Source organism: Physeter macrocephalus, chromosome 11 (genome assembly GCF_002837175.3).
Source record: "Physeter macrocephalus isolate SW-GA chromosome 11, ASM283717v5, whole genome shotgun sequence".
Taxonomy (NCBI): Eukaryota; Metazoa; Chordata; class Mammalia; order Artiodactyla; family Physeteridae; genus Physeter; species Physeter macrocephalus.
The window spans coordinates 62859074-62880779 of record NC_041224.1 but is presented as its reverse complement, the minus strand read 5'-3'; the positions used below and the strand labels follow the sequence as shown (position 1 = coordinate 62880779).

The window sequence follows — 21706 nt, the reverse complement described above, 5'->3', positions numbered from 1 at the left end:
ATGTGACTAGGTGTAGATTTCTTTTTTTTTTTTTTTTTTTTTTTTGCGTTACGCAGGCCTCTCACTGTTGTGGCCTCTCCCGTTGCAGAGCACAGGCTCCGGACGCGCAGGCTCAGCGGCCATGGCTCACGGGCCCAGCCGCTCCGCGGCATGTGGGATCTCCCCCTCCCCATGTCCTCAAGTCCATGCTCTAGTAGGTCTCTCACTTCGTCACAGCTTACCCTTCCCCCTCCCCATGTCCTCAAGTCCATGCTCTAGTAGGTCTCTCACTTCGTCACAGCTTACCCTTCCCCCTCCCCATGTCCTCAAGTCCATGCTCTAGTAGGTCTCTCACTTCGTCACAGCTTACCCTTCCCCCTCCCCATGTCCTCAAGTCCATGCTCTAGTAGGTCTCTCACTTCGTCACAGCTTACCCTTCCCCCTCCCCATGTCCTCAAGTCCATGCTCTAGTAGGTCTCTCACTTCGTCACAGCTTACCCTTCCCCCTCCCCATGTCCTCAAGTCCATGCTCTAGTAGGTCTCTCACTTCGTCACAGCTTACCCTTCCCCCTCCCCATGTCCTCAAGTCCATGCTCTAGTAGGTCTCTCACTTCGTCACAGCTTACCCTTCCCCCTCCCCATGTCCTCAAGTCCATGCTCTAGTAGGTCTGTGTTTTATTCCCGTCCTACCCCTAGTCTCTTCATGACATTTTTTTTTCTTAGATTCCATATATATGTATTAGCATACAGTATTTGTTTTTCTCCTTCTGACTTACTTCACTCTATATGACAGACTCCAGGTCCATCCACCTCACTACAAATAACTCAGTTTCATTTCTTTTTATGGCTGAGTAATATTCCATTGTATATATGTGCCACATCTTCTTTATCCATTCATCTGTTGATGGACACTTAGGTTGCTTCCATGTCCTGGCTATTGTAAATAGAGCTGCAATGAACATTTTGGTACATGACTCTTTTTTTACAAATTTGGAATGGATGAGTTTATTTAATGTGTAGGTTAGTGTATTTCATCAATTCTGAAAAAATTCTTTGCTGTTATCTCTATCCCATGCTCTCTATTGTGTCTTTTTGAAACTCCAGTCAAACATATGTTAAATCTTCTAAGTCACTCCATCTTCAAATTTCTTAACCATTTTTCCATATATTGTTCTTTTTTCTTTGTTCTGCATTTTGCAAAATCTTCTCTAGTTTATTTCCCAGTTTACTGATTCTCTTTTCAGGTGTGTCTAATTGGCTGTTAAACCTCTTAATTAAGCTTTAATGATTATGCTTATTATATTTTTCATTTATAGAAGTTCCTTTAGTTTTCCTTCAAATCGGATGGATCACTTTTTAAAAATTTCCTGTTTTCTTCAGATATTTTCAACCTTGTTTTTTTTTTTTTTTTTTTTTTTTTGTGGTACGCGGGCCTCTCACTGTTGTGGCCTCTCCCGTTGTGGAGCACAGACTCCAGATGCACAGGCTCAGCGGCCATGGCTCATGGGCCCAGCCGCTCCGCAGCATGTGGGATCTTCCTGGACCGGAGCACGAACCCGTGTCTCCTGCATCGGCAGGAGGACTCTCAACCACTGCGCCACCAGGGAAGCCATCAATCTTGTTTTTTATACCATGAAATATTGATATATTAGGCATAGTCATTTTATAATCTATAAGTGATAATGCCAAATCTAAAGTATTTGTAGGTCTGTTTCTGTGGTCTATTTTTTTCCTGCTAGTTCTTATACATGGTGCCTTATTTCCTTGTGTGCTTGGCTATTTAAAAAAAATTCTTTTCATTGTGTGTTGGTCATTGTCCTTAAAAATTATCCATGGGGATTATCTGAAATAGGATGAGAGTAACTTCCTCCAGATAGAAGGTGCATTTGTTTTTACCAGGTATCTAGAGATACTAATGTTTAAATTTTGAAATTATTTTAAACTATGCATGTATTATAAACTCAGGCTGCAAATTTACCTGAAGATTGGCTTTGGTTATAATTTCTTAGAGACAACTCTGCCCCTTTTTCTCCTCACACCAGTGCAATCAGAACTGAACTAAGTGGGGAAGTAAGCACACAAGATACCCATTTTGTTGGTATAGATTATAGTAGGGTAGCATGGCTCTGGAGCCAAGTTTTGGGGAGGGGAATGGGGAACTTCCTGATCCTCAAAGTAAAACGTGGTATGATCCTGGAAGTCGAGGTCAGGACAAGCCTCCTGATCACCCAGCTCCCAGACTATAGCAAAGGTAGCAGTTTCCTTGGTGGACTGGTTCCATGGTATCATTCTGAGATCCTTTCCAGGCCCAGTCTAGAGGCTGCTTCCTTATTCCTTCCAATGATTCTGTAGATAACTAATTTCTTATATATCAATTGTTTTCTCCTTACTCTAGCCAGAGTGAATTATCTATAACTGAATCATGACTAACACACCATCTTTGACTTTTCTCCTTCTATCTATGCCACATCCTGTCAGTCAGTGTTTTCTGTCAGGTACATGCCTTCTAAGTATTTTTCAAATTATCCTCTTCTCCATTCTCACTGTCTTAGTTCAGACCCTTATAATTTCTTTCCTGGACTACAGACTAGCCTCTTGATTGGTCTCCATTCCTTCCATCTCTGTCCTCTTAAATGGCAGCCTTTCTAGAACATGAATCTAATCACAGATTGTTGTGCTTAATTACAAAGCACAGTATTCAGTTTTGTTTTTCATGGATTTCTGGGCTCTTCAAAATCAGATCATAATCAATCTTTCTACCTTCATCTCCTATCACAATTCACAATCATCCTATGCTCCAATTATATTGAACTATTTACAATTCCTTGTACCTTTGAAGATCTCTTTCCCTCAAACCCTGAACCTGAAAAAACTCCTATGCATTCCTGAAGAACTAGAAAAATGTTACCTCCTTTGTGAAGCCTTCACCAATGTTTTTCCAAAATGTAGTCTCCTATGCTCCTACAGCCCTCTCTTATAGCATCTGAAATGTCTTTAACTTATTAGCTTATAAACTAGTAAGTTAATTTATTAGCTTATAAGCCACACAAGAGCAAGAACTTTGTCTTATTCATCTTTATACCTCCAACACTTTGGAGAGGGCCAGAAACAAAACAAATTTAGGATGTTTGTAGGATGAATAAATAGCACAATTAAGAGGTGTGTGGAATATATTTCTTTTTCTAGTGCAACAGTACTTCTACAAAAGCTATAGAAATTAAAGGTTACCTGGCATCACCCAGAATTGAAATCAGATGGTACTGGGGTAATTCAGAAGATGCTACATGTGCTAGGATTCCAAAGAGCCTTTCAGCCATTATCATATCATTTTGTGTCACCTGAAGAGATATGAAGGAGAGGGGTCAAAAATGACATTGCCTCTTAGCTTGATATAACTAACATAATTCCAAAGAAATTTCCAGATTAAATATTTTCTTTTAGTCCAGAAAAATACATTCTCCTGGGCTGTGAGAGTGAGTTCTCATTGGTATTTCTCTTTCTTCCTTGCACTTGATTAGAATGAAGATGTATTGATACAAATGTGGCCCATGGTGATGGATGATGGCTGGGAAGTAAGGAGTTAGCTCTGACTTAGAAGCCATGGTTCCTAAGGATTATACTTGAGACACCTTAAATTCTTAATGAATTTTTTTCAAAAATTCTATAGCTTCTTTGAGTAGAATGATTTAGGGGGAAAAATCTCAAGTGTCAATGGAATAGATTGACTTTAATAATGTGTCAAAGGTAAGACAAGGTATTGTTCATACCTTGTTCCTAAAAGGATAATTTTGTCCCTTTCTGAGGGAATGAACATTGGATTAGGAAAGGCACTCTTATTCGTTCTGAAATTTTGTCCGCCTTTCTCCCCACAAGGAATAATCTGTCACAGATATATTCCCCATGAGGGCTCATTCCTATGTTAACCAAGAAACTACTAAAAGCAGGACTTGTATTAATACCTGGGCACATTTTTTAATATAAAATTAGGTTGCTTGCATTTTAAATACTATTAGATTGTCAGTATAATGCAGTGGTTCCCAATCAGGGGCCATTTTGGTCCCTAGGGAACATTTGGCAATGTCTGGAGATGATTTTAGTTTATCGCAACTGGTGGAGGGGTGTTACTAGCATCTAGTGGGTCGAAGCCAGAGATGCCGTTAAATGTCCTACAATGCACAGGACAGTTCCCACTATAAAGAATTCTCTAATCCAAAATCTCAACAGAGCATTTGAGGTTGAGAAACCCTGGTATAGTTAAATTTTACATTTTTAAAAACTTTATTCTTTACACTAGCTATAATACACTACACAGGAATTTCTGGAAAATAAATCCATAATTCACAAGCATCTTATACACATGAATCAGTGCAGACTGACTCTTTCCCTTCCCTTCCCTAGACTTTCATAGTTAATGAGGCTGCTGCTCCCTGGAATCCGTCCTTCAGCTGACAACTAAGTTGTTTGGTCTAATATAGTCACCTAGTGGCCAGTGCCAGGCACTACTCCATTTTTCCTCTTGATGCTCATAATTGAATTTAAGTCTCCTCAAGCAATACCATTTTCTCTTACACAAAGAGAAGTAGGAATATAGTATAACATTATTAAATATTGTCAAGGATGAGATAAGCAGTTTTATTGTAGGTCTTTTATTAAAGGGTCAAATATCCCTGGCATTGACATTTTTGGAACTTTAAATCAGAATAAATTACATTGGTTCTTTCTCATTCTTCTCTAATTTATACAATTATATTATACTATTACTTTCTATCTCAAGGTTTTATAATAATTATTACATCTCCAGTAGTGATCCACATTTGGGTAAGTACACTATTTAGGGTTAACTGAGATAATGATTTGGCCATTATGAGGGAGAATTACTCACCCATAGCAAAAACAACTATTCTTCTTCCAGTGTAGGCTAGCTTTGGAAACTTTTGGAACTAATTATTCGATCTGACCAGTGACTCACAGCCTCTCTGGGGAAGTACCAAGAGGGTACATAAAGCTGAAACAAATCTCTTGAGAACTAGCTGGAGAAAGTAATAGTCATCTGAAGGTTCCAGGTTTGCCTACATCTTCAACAGATGGCTGATATTGTGGTCATGGGCCTACCATGGTTGATGCAAATTTCATATGGCTTTTGTACAATGACCCAGAGACCTCCAGTCTCCTAATGGTATGCTGTAGTTTTGGAGTTTTAGGCTAGAGTTACTTACAGTGTATCAGCTGCAGGGAAATACATTTGCTATTACCACCATGCTAGCAAAGTTGATTATAGTTCATCTTACAATAAGGAGGTCTGAATTTTAAGAGATAATCACAATAATACTAACAGCACATTAAAGATTTTTTCCTTTAGAGGATTATTTAAATTCAGTTCTGGAATTCCACAGTAGAGGAAGAAGCATAGTTTGCCTCTTTTCTTCCAAAGTAATATTTAAAGAGAACATGATCTTTGGATAGCTGGGGGATTAACCCTGTGACAAACTTAGCAGAATCAATCTGAAAAATAACTCTTTACTAATAATTTTCCAGTTATTCAGGCTCCAGGCCCAAGTTATACAATGCAGATATGCCAAAAGGATCTGCTACAAACTAAGCAGTCCAGACGTTTATGGACTTATGGTTGTTTTACTTCCTTTTTCACTCATCTTTACTTTATCTTCTTTTATTTTTCCTCCTTGCTTATTTCTCTTTTTCATCTCTTCTTTTTAAAATCATTCTTCTTTCCCTATGTACATTCTTTTTTTCCATGTTATTCTTCCCTTCCCCTACCACAATCCTAATTAATTGACATTTAGTATCACTTCCCCATACCATTTTGCATGTCAGACAGTCTGTAAAGCACTCTGAAAAATACAAAGATCACATTACTTACAGAAGTGGCTTTTTTTAAATTTTAAACTATTATCCTACCAACACTTTACTTCTCTGAATACTTACAAACTATCAAAAAAGTATTTACTATTCACCATGATCTGGTTACTATTTTATTTTCAAAATTTGTCTAGTACCTTAGAAGTTTTTAGATAAATAGTTTTAGCTTTTCAACATTTTAAATCTCAAGATTTTTTTTAAAAAAAAACATTATTTCTCAAAAGTTCTATCATGGTTTTATACATAAATTCCTGGCCATTTTTATGACTACTTCCCCTAAAAAGGAATATTTTAATTTTACAGTTGACTTCGTGTTTAGCTTACCTCTGTTCCATTTATTTTCTGCATATTAAAATGGCTCAGTCTAAACAGAACATAATATTTCCAGAGTGTAAAATTGACAACTGGATTTCCTTGAGGATCAATTGTCAACTGGTCAACTCGACGGAGTTGTGCTAGTGCATTAAATTGCTGCAGCATTACAAGATTTGTTTCCTTGAATTTAAGGTGCTACAATAATAAAACAAAAAAAGAGGCAAATATTGAGTTTAACCATCTTAAAACATTAACATTAAACTTCACTGATCATTCCCCAAATAAATGTAAACTTTACGCTTAGCTAATATGTTTTCAATTACATTAAACCAACTGAATGTATTAAACTTACATACACTTTAATCCACCTAATGCAAAATTATTGTTGGAATATATTAATCCATCCAATATTGGATTCAAAGTGATTTCCCTTCTGCAAAGGACATCCCCCTATTTATTAACAACGTAAGAGTCTTAAAAATTATATAAATATAGAATAATTCAGACTCTTCCAGGCATTACAATGATTTTACATGCTTTACACTGAGATGAAATCTACAAAGGAAAGATCAGAAGTAAAATTTTCAGAATTTTATAAATGCAGGGCTCACACAGTGCTTCTGAGAAGAACTAGTTAACCATCATTACTTTTATCTTGGTAATTACTATGTAGGCTACTTAAACTGGCTACCAGAAAATAAAATCACTAAAACCGAAATGCTAATGTAAGTGTTTCGCATGTGAATTTAGATGATCTTTTCTAAACATACTGTCTCCACTTCTATCTTCTTTAGGGAGGATGATATAACAAAAGAAAAAAAAACACTTAATAAAGGGTAGGTGAGGTAAATCACTTGGCTGACAGAGAAAAACATAATGATAATAAAAACTCAGGAAAGAATTCATGGAAATCACAGTTTCTGCAAATTCATACTAATAAATAATACAATAATACCATAATTGGAAAGGGCTAATTTCTCAAAGTAATTTTAATGAGCTATTAAAATTATTTTAAGTGTTATTAGGAGACTACTGTAAAAATTATATGTAAATACATATGTCCCATTAATACCAGGTACAATAAATGAATATATAATATACAGTTGGGTGAGGTCCTGTTGAAAGTTTTACAAAGTAGAAATACATAATTTGAATAAAATTACATTAGTCCGTTATACTCCATAAAGAAGCATTTTCTAGAGAGATAATTTCTAATAGTTACAGAAGACTGCAAGGCCATTTATGAATACTAATTTAAATCCCAGATTCAGAAAATCAACACTAGAACTTAGTCTCCTTGCCAGATAGAAATTGCAGAAATAAAAGTTAAAACAGGTCTTTGGCCTGAATATACAAGTCATGACTGAGAAGAATTCAAACATACAACTAAAAGGAAATGTTTACCAAAGAATTAGGAAACTTAATCTTCAATTTGGGAAGCACTTGGACGATTTCATCAAATTCTATGAAAGTGAAGGACACTGTTGTCACCATTCCTGCTGTTTGCACGCTCCAATTCCGATCCAGACATTCCAGCGCTCCTGAGCCATATAAGGAAAGTGTGTCTCCATCCACTTCGACAAGGTGTGTGTCTGTGACAGATAGACCTTGTAAAGCACTGGTGAGTCCTGAGTCCAGAGACCTGGAAAACCCAACATATAATTTTAAATGAAAGTCTTATCATGCAAAGTAAATAACAGATTATAAAGACCTGTTGGAAAGGTATTTGAAATTTTATATTCACTTTTTTTCATTTCAGTAATTAAACCCAGAGCACCAAAGACTAATTTTCAATTGAATATCTACAAGTTTTGTATTCTTCTAGTCATGTACTTTAATTCAAAAAGAGGCACATGTGAACAACAAAAATACCACTTTTAAACCCAAATTATTTATATCAGTGAAAGATAATTGATATTCTATTTAGTTTTAAAACAATCCATTTAATAGATCATAGATATCTTTGCATGTGAAAACAAATAGGTTTTCCTAATCTATAAAGTATTCCACTGTCTGGCTGAAAAAACACTGTATTTTACAAAATAATATTTCTATAGTAAGAACCATGTAATATAAAACTACGTTTATAAAACACTTGGGAATTTATATAATAACTGCTAAGAATAGTTTCTCTCTCAGAAGCTGGATTAAAGGGTAACTTTGACTTTCTATTTTTGAATATTTCAATGTTGTTTGAAATTTTGCAAGTGTATATATATTACAGTTATAAGCAGTAAAATCAATGAAGATTTTCTCCCCATTTTGAAATAAGAAATGCTAAAAAAATCCACTACTGACTCTACGTGTGTGTGTGTATATACACACACACACACACACACACACACACACACACACAGATACAAAATAACTTCACATATCTACTGAATATGATCATTGTTATTATTTTCAGTTAGAGCCACATGTTTTATAAAAGGTTTCCTAAATGATAGCTCTTTGAAGAAGAAAAGAAATGGCTTGATCCAATTCAAATTTTCTGCTTTGTGAATAGAGACATAACTATTTGTTTTACCCAATCTCAAAACTCAATCGATGCTTGGTTTTTGTTCTATGGGTTTTCATTCTGGAATTCTGCTCTCAGACAGAATTTATTTGCCCTTACTAAATATATTAGTGCTTTGCTCTCCTTTGTGCTCCTATGGAATTTTGTACACTCTTCCAATACATCACTTCTCATACTCAAGCATAATTATGTGTTTACAATTTTGACTATATTTTTTCAGCTTTGGAGCTCTGGAATCTATGAGCTTTTCACAATGGGCCTTTCACAATGTAAATGACTGCATTATTAAAGATCTTCAAAAGTTTTATAATGCTGATGCTGGGAGTAAGACTGACAAACCATCACCCTGTTAGTTTATCATGTTTTACTAGACTTACTGTACTTATTTCATAGGTACCAGTTAACATGTAACACATTTGTTGACACAATAAAAAGCTGGGTAATGACATCAATCAACTCTAAGTGAATATGCAACTGAGAAAATATAAAAGGACTGATTTCTGCCAGACTAGTGCTCAAGACAATGATTATTATATGACAATAATCAAACATTCAATGAGCAGTGGTGTGTGAATAATCTTAGATGATAATCCTATAAATGTAATGGCTGATAATATAGAACAAAAATAAGATGAGAATTAAGAGTTCCTTATATTGTGCTTTGTGTGATAACTTTGTGTTGAGCTATGTAAAGCATATAATCATTTCTAGAATAGGATAAAGGATAGGAGTTACATTTCAATGCAACTGAAATAAAGAGGGCTTAATGAAAAGAATATATTCCACTATTACAGCACTTAACCACACTGCACTGAAATTACCTGTTTCCTTATCTGTCTCTCTTACTAAACATTGTGATCCTGGAGGGCTCAAACTTTGTCACATTCACTATAGTAGATCCAGGACCTAGCACAGTTCCCTAGCACATGTTGTGCTCAATAAATATTTCTTCAAAGAATTAATGAAATGAGACAATTATGAAGTTTCTTATGAGTATCTATTGACTCTTAAGAAGGGTGTTCCAATCATAAACTGTGGTTTGAGCAAAGGGACAAGTCAGTGACATAGTCACGGGCTAAGGGTTAGTAAGAAGGTTTCTGCAGGTGAGGCTAATAATGAAGAAGTAAAGTCAAGGCAAGAAAAAGGTTTGCTAGTTGATGTAGTGATGCCTGATGGTCATGACATGCAACAAAAAAGTTGAATCACAGCTATGTGCCAAAAACATGAATAAATCCTTTGAGAAGTTGTGTTGTTTTATATCATCTATTTGGAAGTGTCTTGTTTACCTTTTTTCCATATGATTAAAAGTTTAAGAATATAAACTACAAAATAAAATGTCTATTATTAGAAAAGGATTGTTTATTTTCTTTAAAGGTTTGTCAAGCAAACTGTTAGGAAAATAAGTGAAATAAACAAACCTAGTCTCAGCAAAACAGTTGTATAGTTATAAAACAAAGCAGAAGTAATTTCTAAGTTTTATAGACCTCACATGGACATTCAGTAACAACAAATGGCAAGTTTGCGGGGCTGTAGATAGGAAACAAAGCACCTATTAAATAGGTCATACAAGACCAAACCCATTTCAGTTATTTTCTGAATGAGGCTTGAGGTTAGCCTCAAACTCTGGCCAATATGGAATAGAGAAATCTGTTCCTCAAGGAAGGTGTGCTCTGATTTCCATAAAAAATAACTTAGGAACTTTGTTCCCCATGTTTATATGTTGGGGATTGTCCTTCCAGTTTTCCCTGTGTGCTTAATAGATATGTCCACATCTTTTTAGTCAAACATACATACATATTATTTCATTTGCTCCCTCATTCACTTATTCACCAAACATTTGCTAAAAGCCCACAGGGCCCTGTCCTAAGAATTCTGTCACAGGCAACCAACTCATCTGAATTGATAAGGACAATCAGTATAGAAATCATGTGCAAGTTTTTAAATATATCAAAACTCTCTTCACTTTTATTGGGCTATGTTCCCAGAAATATAACTGCTCTAATCATACTCTGCAGTTAAATTAATAAACACATGGGTATAATTTCTAAACTGAAATGACCTCAACCTCGTTAAACAAATAGGTTAATCTGGAGAGCCTATTATATGTCAGATATTGTGGTAGGCATTGGGGATATAAAGATAAATTAATACTTATTTGTCCTTAAAGAGCTCCCAATCTGGATGGAGGGTGGAAAGCAAGATAAATGTATACATTAATCCTAATATAATATTTATGTTTATTGTCATATAATGAATATTTAAGCAATATGCTATGGAAATGCAGAGGAAAAACAATTAATTCTTCTAGTGGGGAGAAGTTAGGTTTCAAAAGGAGGTAGTATTTGAACTGGTCCTTGAAAGATGAACAGTAGAATTTCATCAGAAGTAGAAGGAGGAAGCACACTTTAGGTAAGAAAAATAGAATGAATAAAGGCACAGAAGCCTAATTATATATAACATATTCAGTTAAGAACAATTTCAATATGTATGGAACACTGAAACATAGAAATGAAACACTTAAACATATGGGGGAGTAGTAGCTGAAGATGAAGCTGAAAAGTCAGATTTTATCCCATAAGGTTGAGGAGCAGAAAAAGATTTTTAAATAAAAAAGTAACAGAAGCATATTCAATGCAAGTTTTTAAGCATCTTCAATGTGCCATGCATGGAGCTAGGTTCTGGTGCTGGGGATAAAAAGATGAATAAGATATGTTCCCTTGCCTCAAGGACCTACTTGAGACAGATAATAAATTGGTGAACTTTGTGGAGGATGTAGCAGGGAGAGACTGAATGGAGAGAGATTAGTAGGAAGACCAGTGCAATAGTGTCAACTAGACCACATAAGGGCATAACAAAAAAAGGATATCATGCAGTAGAAAAGGCATTGGCAAGAAAACCAGATAGAGCTTAGTTCAAATCCCAGATCTGCCAGTGATAAATAGATGACTTTTGGAGCAAGTTATTTAATTTCTTTGCAGTTTCAGTTTCCTTGTTGGAAGTGTCTTAACTTCCAAATGGTGATCATAATACATATTTTTTCAGAGTTGTTATTAAAACTAGAAATCACATTCTAAACCATACTCCATGTTTAGTTCAATACATTTTAGTGATAATTATTAATAAAAGAAGAGAACACAGATATACTAGATATTTAAGAGATCATAAAAGTAGGACTTAGTGATTTTCGAGAAGGAAGGAGCGGGAGGATTCAAGTGTTATTCAAATGTTTTAGACTAGGTGATGGAGTCACCTGGTCTAGGTTTTACCCCTGTCTAGTTTAAATTTATGCTCTAAGAAATGTGGTATTCCTCTATGGAGGATCTATGCTTTAAAATTTGTTTCTCCATGAAGCCCAATACATTTCCATGTATATTTCCCTACTCAAGTATTATTTATATAACAGTAGGCAGTTTGCCATCAAATAGGAATTCTCTTCAAGATCTTTACTGGTTAATTCCAAGTCCAAATGTTCATTTATCCAACTCAATCTTTATATAAGAATTAATCAGAAAAATATTCCATGCCTTCTTGATTAGTAGAGGACACTACGACAGGGTGATTAACTTAATGAAACACAGTAATGAGTCCCTGAAAGCCAGGCTAAATGGAGAATATACTCTTAAATGCCTATATGGAAAAAAAAAGACAATATTTCAGAGGACTACAGGTTTTTAAAAAAATCTTTATGCATTCTATAACAGGCTAGAACAGAAAGACTTAAAATATTTCAGAAGTTTCTTTTCCCAGTGAATAAGTGGTGCTGATTCCTACAATAACGTATTTTATGAATTTCTATTACAACATTCATAGGTGTGGAAATTCATTTTATGCATTATATTTTATTATAGTAGTGTTGGCTAAAATACCACAGTGTTCATAGACAGGAAATGACCAAAAATAAACCAGCTTCACTGCATGCATCCAATGTAAGCAAAGAAAACATTACACCAAGTACTTTCCCATTTCTGGCAAGGGAAAGAAACCTGTAGTATGTCACTTTACTACAATATGTCCCAAGTACAGTGAACAGTGAAATCATTAATGGGATATACCAAAGTTTTACAGAATTTCTTCTCTTTATGTGCCTGTAATTTTTTCATGGATACTTATTTCCACACGTTTAGTTACATACCCACAAGCCAAAGGTCACAGACATTATAACACAAGAATTAGCCACTTTTTTGGCATTATGAAATACTAAAGACTATAAATGGGATTGCTGAAAATGGAAAATCTTATGAAGCATTAAAAAACAAATTGGAACACTAAGGAAGAGACTTTGTGGCCCTCTGACTAGATTTCTACCTTCAGAGAGAGCCAGGCTTATATCATTCCCAAGAGATGAAGTTTAATTATATTTTTAAAGACTTACAGAGAATGTAGTAATATAACTTCTAATATTTAAAATGTTTCACTTTGTGCTTTCAGATAAAAAAGTAGACAGAATGAGCACATGTGTTTGAAACCTCTCCCTCTAAGGCCCCATTAAAGTAATTGAAATGTTATACACACACAATAACAAGTAAAAAGGAAAGGGGGAGACAATCTTCAGCAAGAAGTCTCAACAAATTTCTGGAAGCTGGAAGGTGAAGAATTTTGAGTGAGGAAGAAGGACAAAGGAAGCCATAGCTTTGAATATGAACTGGAGACAAGAACAAAGATGGCAGCCAAGCTGCCCAGTAGAACTTTGGAAAGGAAAGAACAGAAATATGATTGGAGATGGAAATGAGAAGTGAGGGAGGAGCATTAATTGAAGATCTGCAAAAGGACCCTACTACCTACTTCTCCCACTGCCAATAAAACAGTCAGAGGGGCACTGCAGTTCAGTGGGAAAAGGAAAGAATACTCAATAAATAACACTGGGGCAACTGGTTATTCCTAAGGGGAAAAACAAATTTGACATCAGCCTCAAACTTAAAAATCAATTCCAAGTGTAATAAAGACTAAAATATGATAGGCAAAATTTTAAAACTTTAGGAAGACAAAATGGGAGAATATTTTTATAATCTCAATGTAGTAAAATATTTTTTCCCTTAAACACAATCCAAATGGGTAAACTATAAAAGAAGAGATAATACATATTGATATCTTCAAAATATAAATGACATTTAAAGTCAAAGAAATATATGATATTGCTCAGGGGGGAAGCAGAGAGTGAAAAGAGGGCCTAGGACCAAATTCAGAGGAATTCTACCATCTAGAGGTTGAGAGGATAGAAGTACTTGAGGATATGAAAAAGACACATAATCCAAGTAAAAAGCAAAGGCTACTAGTAATATGATGTAAAACAATAAACTGTAAACAATGGTCCAAAAGGAAATAATGAGACTAAATTAGGTCAGGGACATAGAAAGCTTCAATAAGAGTGGATTCTATTCAAAAGATAAAAAAAGAAATTCAAAGAAATTGGAATGTGGTAAAGGCAGCACAAATTTCTTTGTTAAACAAACAAACAAAAACAATACAACAAAACAGGCCATCAGAAACCCCAGATAAAAAGAAACTATGTAAGAAACGCATGGCTCAAATACAAAGCAAACTGAAGTGTGGCATGGTTTTGAACAAACTTTGAAGTGTAATCTTGGAATCTGACGCTAGGACTAGTCTCCTTGAATGGTTTAGGAAGCAGAAAATGAGATATAATCATAGTATACTACTTAACTCTCAAGTAAAAAATAGTTACATGATAGTTATATAATCACAGAAATTTAAACACTGTTTACTAGTTTTCAATATTTAGATGCTACCAATTGACAAATGTTTCGGTTACAGAACAGATAAAAATGATACTGATCTTGAAATGTAAAAGAATAGCTCATAGAATACAGAAAAATTAGCATATCAAAGGAGAGAAACTCCATCTCTACAGAAGGCAACAAATACAATAGCACAAACTGTCAGAATCAACTTTTTCAGAATTCTAGAGTCTAAAAAAAAATTACAACAACCAGGAGAATGCTTAATGAAGAAAAAAAGTGCTGAATTTTACTAAGAGAGTTCTGTGGCATTTTAACTTACCCTGCTACCATTCCCCACTCCCCAGCTCAGTGGCAGCCTTGAAGAGGACAGTCCACATTCCTTGTGTAGGTTGCTGGTACCAGAGGAAACCATACATACCTTACTATCAAAAAATTGTTGTTATGTGTTTTGACACATCTAATAGCTCCCCAAAGGATCAGCTCAAGGGATTGCCTTTGTTTTCCTGACTCAGAGCTTCCTCATGGCTGAGGTGGCTTCCGGGCAGCATTTTTCAAAAGTTTTTTTTTTTTTCTTAAACAAATTTATTTATTTATTTATTTTTGGCTGCACTGGGTCTTTAGTTGTGGCGCATGGGCTTAGTTGCTCCGTGGCATGTGGGATCTTCCCGGCCCAGGGCTCAAACTCTTGTCCCCTGCATTGGCAGGCAGATTCTTAAACACTGCACCACCTGGGAAGCTCTCAAAAGTATTTAAAGGCAAAAACATATTTAGCTGCTGCCACATGGGCAAACATAAACAGACCAAAAAGACTGAGAAACAAGAGTCTGGGGAAGAAGATACTTAGGGAAAGAGGGACTTTGAGAAGCTCCTGTGTACTCCAGGGAATCTAGAGGGCAACATTTATGTCCACATTTATGCTCAGAAAAGACCTGAGAGGACCCTAAGCAATCACCTCCAACTGTGGAAAGACAAAGACAAAGAGAGATTCCTGAAAGCAACAAGAGAGAAATGACTAGTCTTGTAAAAGGAATTCTCAATATGAGTAACAGCCAACTTCTCATCAGAAACCAAGCAAGGCAGAAGGCAGTGGGATGACACACCTAAAGTGTTGAAAGAAAAAAAAAACCTGTTAACCAAGAATTCTATATCCAGCAAAACTGTACTTCAAAACTCAGGGAGAAATTAAGACATTTCTAGATAAACAAAAACTGTGAGAGTTCGTTGCTAGTACACCTGCCCTTTAAGAAATGCTAAAAGTCCTTTAGATTGAAATGAAAGGACCCTAGACAATAACTCAAAGTCACATGAAGAAATAAAGAATACTGGAAAAGGTAATTACACAGATAAATATAAAAGCCAGTGTTACTGTATTTTTGGTTGGTAACTCCTTTTTTTTCCTATATGATTTAATAGACAAATGCATAAAATAATAACTATAAATCTATGTTAATGTCCACACAATGTATAAGGATGAAATTTGTGATAACAGCAACATAGAGGGCTGTGGAGCTATATAAGAGCAGTGTTTGTATATTATTGCAACTAAGTTGGTATTAATGCAAACTAAAATGTTATACATTAAGATGTTAATTGTAATCCTCAGAGTAACAACTAAAAAAAAAACTACAAAATATACAGTAAAAGGAATGAAAAGGGAATTAAAATGTTACACTAAAAAATCAAACACAAAAGAAGAAAGTAGTGGAGAAATTGAGGAACAAAGAAGATATACAAGTAGAAAAAAAATAGCAAAATGACTGAAGTAAGACCTTTCTCATTAGCACCTGATAGATTAAATTCTCCAACTAAAAGGCAGATATTAGCAGAATGGATTTTAAGAAAATGATTCAACTATATGCTTTCTACAAAATTAAAAGACACAAATAGATTGAAATTGAAAGGAAGGAAAAAGATATTCAAAGCAAATGGTAACCAAAAGAGATGTTATATAAGAAATTGTCACAGGAGACATGCAAGAGACATAGAAGGACATTTTATATTGATAAAAGGGTCAATTCATCAAGAACACATAAAAATTATAAACATATAGGCATTTAACACCCAAAATATATGAAGTAAAAACTGACAGAACTGAAGGGAGAAATAGTTCTACAATAATAGTTGGAGACTTCAATACCCTACTTTCAATAATGGATGGAATATCTAGACAGATCAAAAAGAAATAGAGGGGGGCTTCCCTGGTGGCGCAGTGGTGGAGAGTCCGCCTGCCGATGCAGGGGACACGGGTTTGTGCCCCAGTCCGGGAAGATCCCACATGCCGCGGAGTGGCTGGGCCCATGAGCCATGGCCACTGGGCCTGCGCGTCCAGAGCCTGTGCTCCGCAACGGGAGAGGCCACAACGGTGGGAGGCCAGCGTACCGCAAAAAAAAAAAAAAAAAAAAAAAAGATATAGAGGACTTGAAGAAGACTATAAAACAACTAGATATAACAGATGTATATAGAAGATTCTACCCAACATTAGAATACGCATTCTTCTTAAGTGCACATGGAACATTCTTCAGGACAGAAGCCACAAAACGAGTCTCAATAAATTCTGAAAGTTTGAACTCACACTATGAAATGAAACTAGAAATCAATAACAGAAGGAAATCTGGAAAATTCACAAATATCCGGAAATTAAACAATACACTCAACCAATAGGTCAAGGAAGATATAGCAAGGGAAATTAGAAAAGTATAGCTGATAGAAACTGCAATGTAAAAGGGTGGGAAGAAAAGTAAAAATTATAGATTCATCTTGCCCACTGCAGATTTCAGAGCTACTATCTATAGCAGAGGGAATAAGAAATAGAGGTTTCATTACATGCTACAAAAGTTATCAATAAAATAACTATAGATATATAGTGTTGGGAGGAGAGAGGTGAATGAGCTGAATCCTCACCTACTATAGCAAAAAGTATATCTAAATCTTATAAATCAAGAAATAGAATGATATACATTCAGAGATTTGATAGAAATGGAGTCAGCAAGATATACTTTAAAAAAAGAGTAGCCCAACCATAAAAAACTATGAAATAATACCATTTGCAGCAACATAGATGGACCTAGAGACTGTCTTACTGAGTGAAGTCAGACAGAGAAAGACAAATATCATATGACATCGCTTATATGTGGAATCTAAAAAAATGGTACAAATGAACTTATTTGCAAAACAGAAATATAGTCACAGATGTAGAAAACAAACTTATCATTACCAGGGGGGAAAGGGGAGGGAGGGATAAATTGGGAGATTGGGATTGACATATACACACTACTATATATAAAATAGGTAACTAATCAGGACCTACCGTATAGCACAGGGAACTCAATACTCTGTAATGGCCTATATGGGGAAAGAATCGGGGGGAAAGGGGAGGGAGGGATAAATTGGGAGATTGGGATTGACATATACACACTACTATATATAAAATAGGTAACTAATCAGGACCTACCGTATAGCACAGGGAACTCAATACTCTGTAATGGCCTATATGGGAAAAGAATCTAAAAAAGAGTGGATATATGTATACGTATAACTGATTTAATTTGCTGTACACCTGAAACTAACATAACATTGTAAATCAACTATACTCCAATAAAAAATTTTTTTAATAAATAAATAATTAAAAATAAAAAAAATTTAAAAAGAGTAGCCACATAGGTAAAAGGAAAATCAGGTGAATGTGCTATCAAGAAAGCCAATGCAAAGAGCCTATCAACAATGAGTATTAATTACGTCAACTGGTGTGGAGTGTTCAAGCAAAATAAGAACTTAAAGTTCAAAAAGTCAATCTGGATCCTCTGGTTAAGAGCCCCTCATATAGGCGTATTCAAGGTACAATAAGCTCTTTTAGAAATATTTCTACCTTTCTGATATAACAGATTTTACAGGAATCAGATAACCACAAACTAAATTGGAAAAAAATTATCTACAACCACTAGAAGTTATAAGTAACTGATTTTGCATTACAGTCTCTACCAATAATTCATTGTCTATCTCTAAAGGTTTATTTTTCTGACTTCATATATAAATATCATCTGGGTCTCCTTGATTTAACAGTTTTTAGATCATCAAAAAGGGCCAGACCATGATAACGTAACTGTGTCTCTATGGCACTCTGAATATACATCAGTAGAAATTTTTTGTCAGAAACTGTGGATCTCTTTCCTAAAGACTCATTACAGCTCTCCACATCCTCTGCATTGAACTCACACATCACTTTTCCCATCTCTTCCAAACTCTTCCTTGTGCTCTTTGCTTAAAAAGCCTCTTTGTGGAACTCCTAATAAAAATTCTGAAACTCTTGGCAGTAACTATAAGTCACAATAATTTTCATTAGCAGATACTTCTTCTTTCTCTTGGAAATAACTTTGTTTTCAGGACCATAAAAATGAACTCTAAAATTTTAAATTATTTTAGAGGGCCACAAAATTTTTGGACAAAAGTTGCTTAAAAAGTTTAGAGTGTCGGGCTTCCCTGGTGGCGCAGTGGTTGAGAGTCCGCCTGCCGATGCAGGAGACACGGGTTCGTGCCCCGGTCTGGGAGGATCCCACATGCTGTGGAGCGGCTGGGCCCGTGAGCCATGGCCGCTGAGCCTGTGCATCCAGAGCCTGTGCTCCACAACGGGAGAGGCCACAACAGTGAGAGGCCTGCGTACCGCAAAAAAAAAAAAAGTTTAGAGTGTCAAGAAAGTCACATTAATAGTCTAGAGTCCACCTATCAGTCCACTTAATAGTCAGAGTCCAACTATCAGAAATAGTTTTGCCAGGTAAAAGAATGAATTAATAAACAAAGACACTCCTACAATCACTGCTGCTGCCAACACTAGTAAAACGTGAACAGTGAACATCTGTGTGACAAGGACATAGGATGCATGGCTGAGATGGGGAGGAGATAAGGCTGGTCACTTGAATACTCTGGCCACTAGTTCCACACCTGTTCTATCGTCTGTAAGTTCAATGTCTACAATAATAACTGCAGCTGATCTTCTCTCCTCTTCTCCTCTCATTGATTACTACTCTTCTGCAACAACCCATTCCCATGGCCACAATAGCCACCAAATTACTCTTATGTTATTATTACTTAGATATATTCCACCTCTAAAATCTTCAACTTCAAAAACTTAATCTGACCATAAATTCCCACTATTCCAGCTGACTATTAATTTTCTCGCTTTATGTACTTATCTTTAATTTCTTTTAGACTGCTAGTCCCAGAAATACGAAATTTTCTCCCAATCTCTTGACAACGTTCTGCTTTTTAATTCTTTAAAAATAGCCTAGACCATCTTGGTGCTACAGCCAGGCATCAGGGCTGTGCATCTGACGTGGGAGAGCCAAGTTCAGGACACCGGTCCACAAGAGACCTCTTAGCTCCATGTAATGTCATACGGCGAAAATCTCCCAGTGATCTCCATCTCAACATCAAGGCCCAGCTCCACTCAATGACCAGCAAGCTACAGTGCTGGACACCCTATGCCAAACAACTAGCAAGACAGGAACACAACCCCATCCATCAGCAGAGAGGCTGCCTAAAATCATAATAAGAACAGACACTCGAAAACACATGACCAGACGTGGACCAGGCCACCAGAAAGACAAGATCCAGCCTCAACCACCAGAACACAGGCACTAGTTTCCTCCACCAGGAAGCCTACACAACCAACTAAACCAACCTTAGGCACTGGGGACAGACACCAAGAACAACGGGAACTACGAACCTGCAGCCTGCGAAAAGGAGACCCCAAACACAGTAAGTTAAGCAAAATGAGAAGACAAAGAAACACACAGCAGATGAAGGAGGAAGGCAAAAACCCACCAGACCTAACAAATGAAGAGGAAATAGGCAGTTTACCTGAAAAAGAATTCAGAATAAGGATAGTAAAGATGATCCAAAATCGTGGAAATAGAATGGAGAAAATACAAGAAACGTTTAACAAGGACCTAGAAGAACTAAAGAGCAAACAAACAGTGATGAAAAAAACAATAAATGAAATTAAAAATTCTCTAGAAGGGCTCAATAGCAGAATAACGGAGGCAGAAGAACAGATAAGGGACCTGGAAGATAAAATAGTGGAAATAACTATGGCAGAGCAGAATAAAGAAAAAAGAATGAAAAGAACTGAGGACAGTCTCAGAGACCTCTGGGACAACATTAAACGCACCAACATTCGAATTATAGGGGTCCCAGAAGAAGAAGAGAAAAAGAAAGGGACTGAGAAAATATTTGAAGAGATTATAGGTGAAAACTTCCCTATTATAGGAAAGGAAATAGTCAATCAAGTCCAGGAAGCACAGAGAGTCCCATACAGGATAAACCCAAGGAGAAACACGCCAAGACACATAATAATCAAACTGTCAAAAATTAAATACAAAGAAAACATATTAAAAGCAGCAAGGGAAAAACAACAAATAACACACAAAGGAATCCCCATAAGGTTAACATCGGATCTTTCAGCAGAAACTCTCCAAGCCAGAAGGGAGTGGCAGGACATATTTAAAGTGATGAAGGAAAAAAACCTACAACCAAGATTACTCTACCCAGCAAGGATCTCATTCAGATTTGATGGAGAAATTAAAACCTTTACAGACAAGCAAAAGCTGAGAGAGTTCAGCACCACCAAACCAGCTTTACAACAAATGCTAAAGGAACTTCTCTAGGCAAGAAACACAAGAGAAGGAAAAGACCTACAAGAACAACCCGAAACAATTCAGTAAATGGTAATAGAACCATACATATCGATAATTACCTTAAATGTAAATGGATTAAATGCTCCCACCAAAAGACACAGACTGGCTGAATGGAAACAAAAACAAGACCCATATATATGCTGTCTACAAGAGACCCACTTCAGACCTAGGGACACATACAGACTGAAAGTGAGGGGATGGAAAAAGATATTCCATGCAAATGGAAATCAGAAGAAAGCTGGAGTAGCAATTCTCATATCAGACAAAATAGACTTTAAAGTAAAAACTATAACAAGAGACAAAGAAGGACACTATATAATGATCAAGGGATCGATCCATGAAGAAGATATAACAATTGTAAATATTTATGCACCCAACATAGGAGCACCTCAATACATAAGGCAAATACTAACAGCCATAAAAGGGGAAATCGACAGTAACACAATCATAGTAGGGGACTTTAACACCCCACTTTCACCAATGGACAGATCATCCAAAATGAAAATAAATAAGGAAACACAAGCTTTAAATGATACATTACACAAGATGGACTTAATTGATATTTATAGGACATTCCATCCAAAAACAACAGAATACACATTCTTCTCAAGTGCTCATGGAACACT

At 35.9% G+C, this 21706-nt stretch overlaps 1 protein-coding gene across 3 annotated transcripts in view; it reads right to left on the bottom strand.

Annotated features, from left to right (window-relative positions):
* LRRC49 (leucine rich repeat containing 49) overlaps positions 1–21706 on the bottom strand; it is a 144670-nt gene that overhangs the window by 12043 nt on the left and 110921 nt on the right. For all 3 annotated transcript variants that reach the window (XM_024128798.2, XM_024128799.2, XM_024128800.2), the window contains 3 exons: positions 7576–7813; positions 6181–6366; positions 3208–3317 (listed from right to left, as the gene is read on the bottom strand). In XM_024128798.2, coding sequence (XP_023984566.1) covers positions 3208–3317; positions 6181–6366; positions 7576–7813 — 534 coding nt within the window. The remainder of the gene's footprint in view (positions 1–3207; positions 3318–6180; positions 6367–7575; positions 7814–21706) is intronic.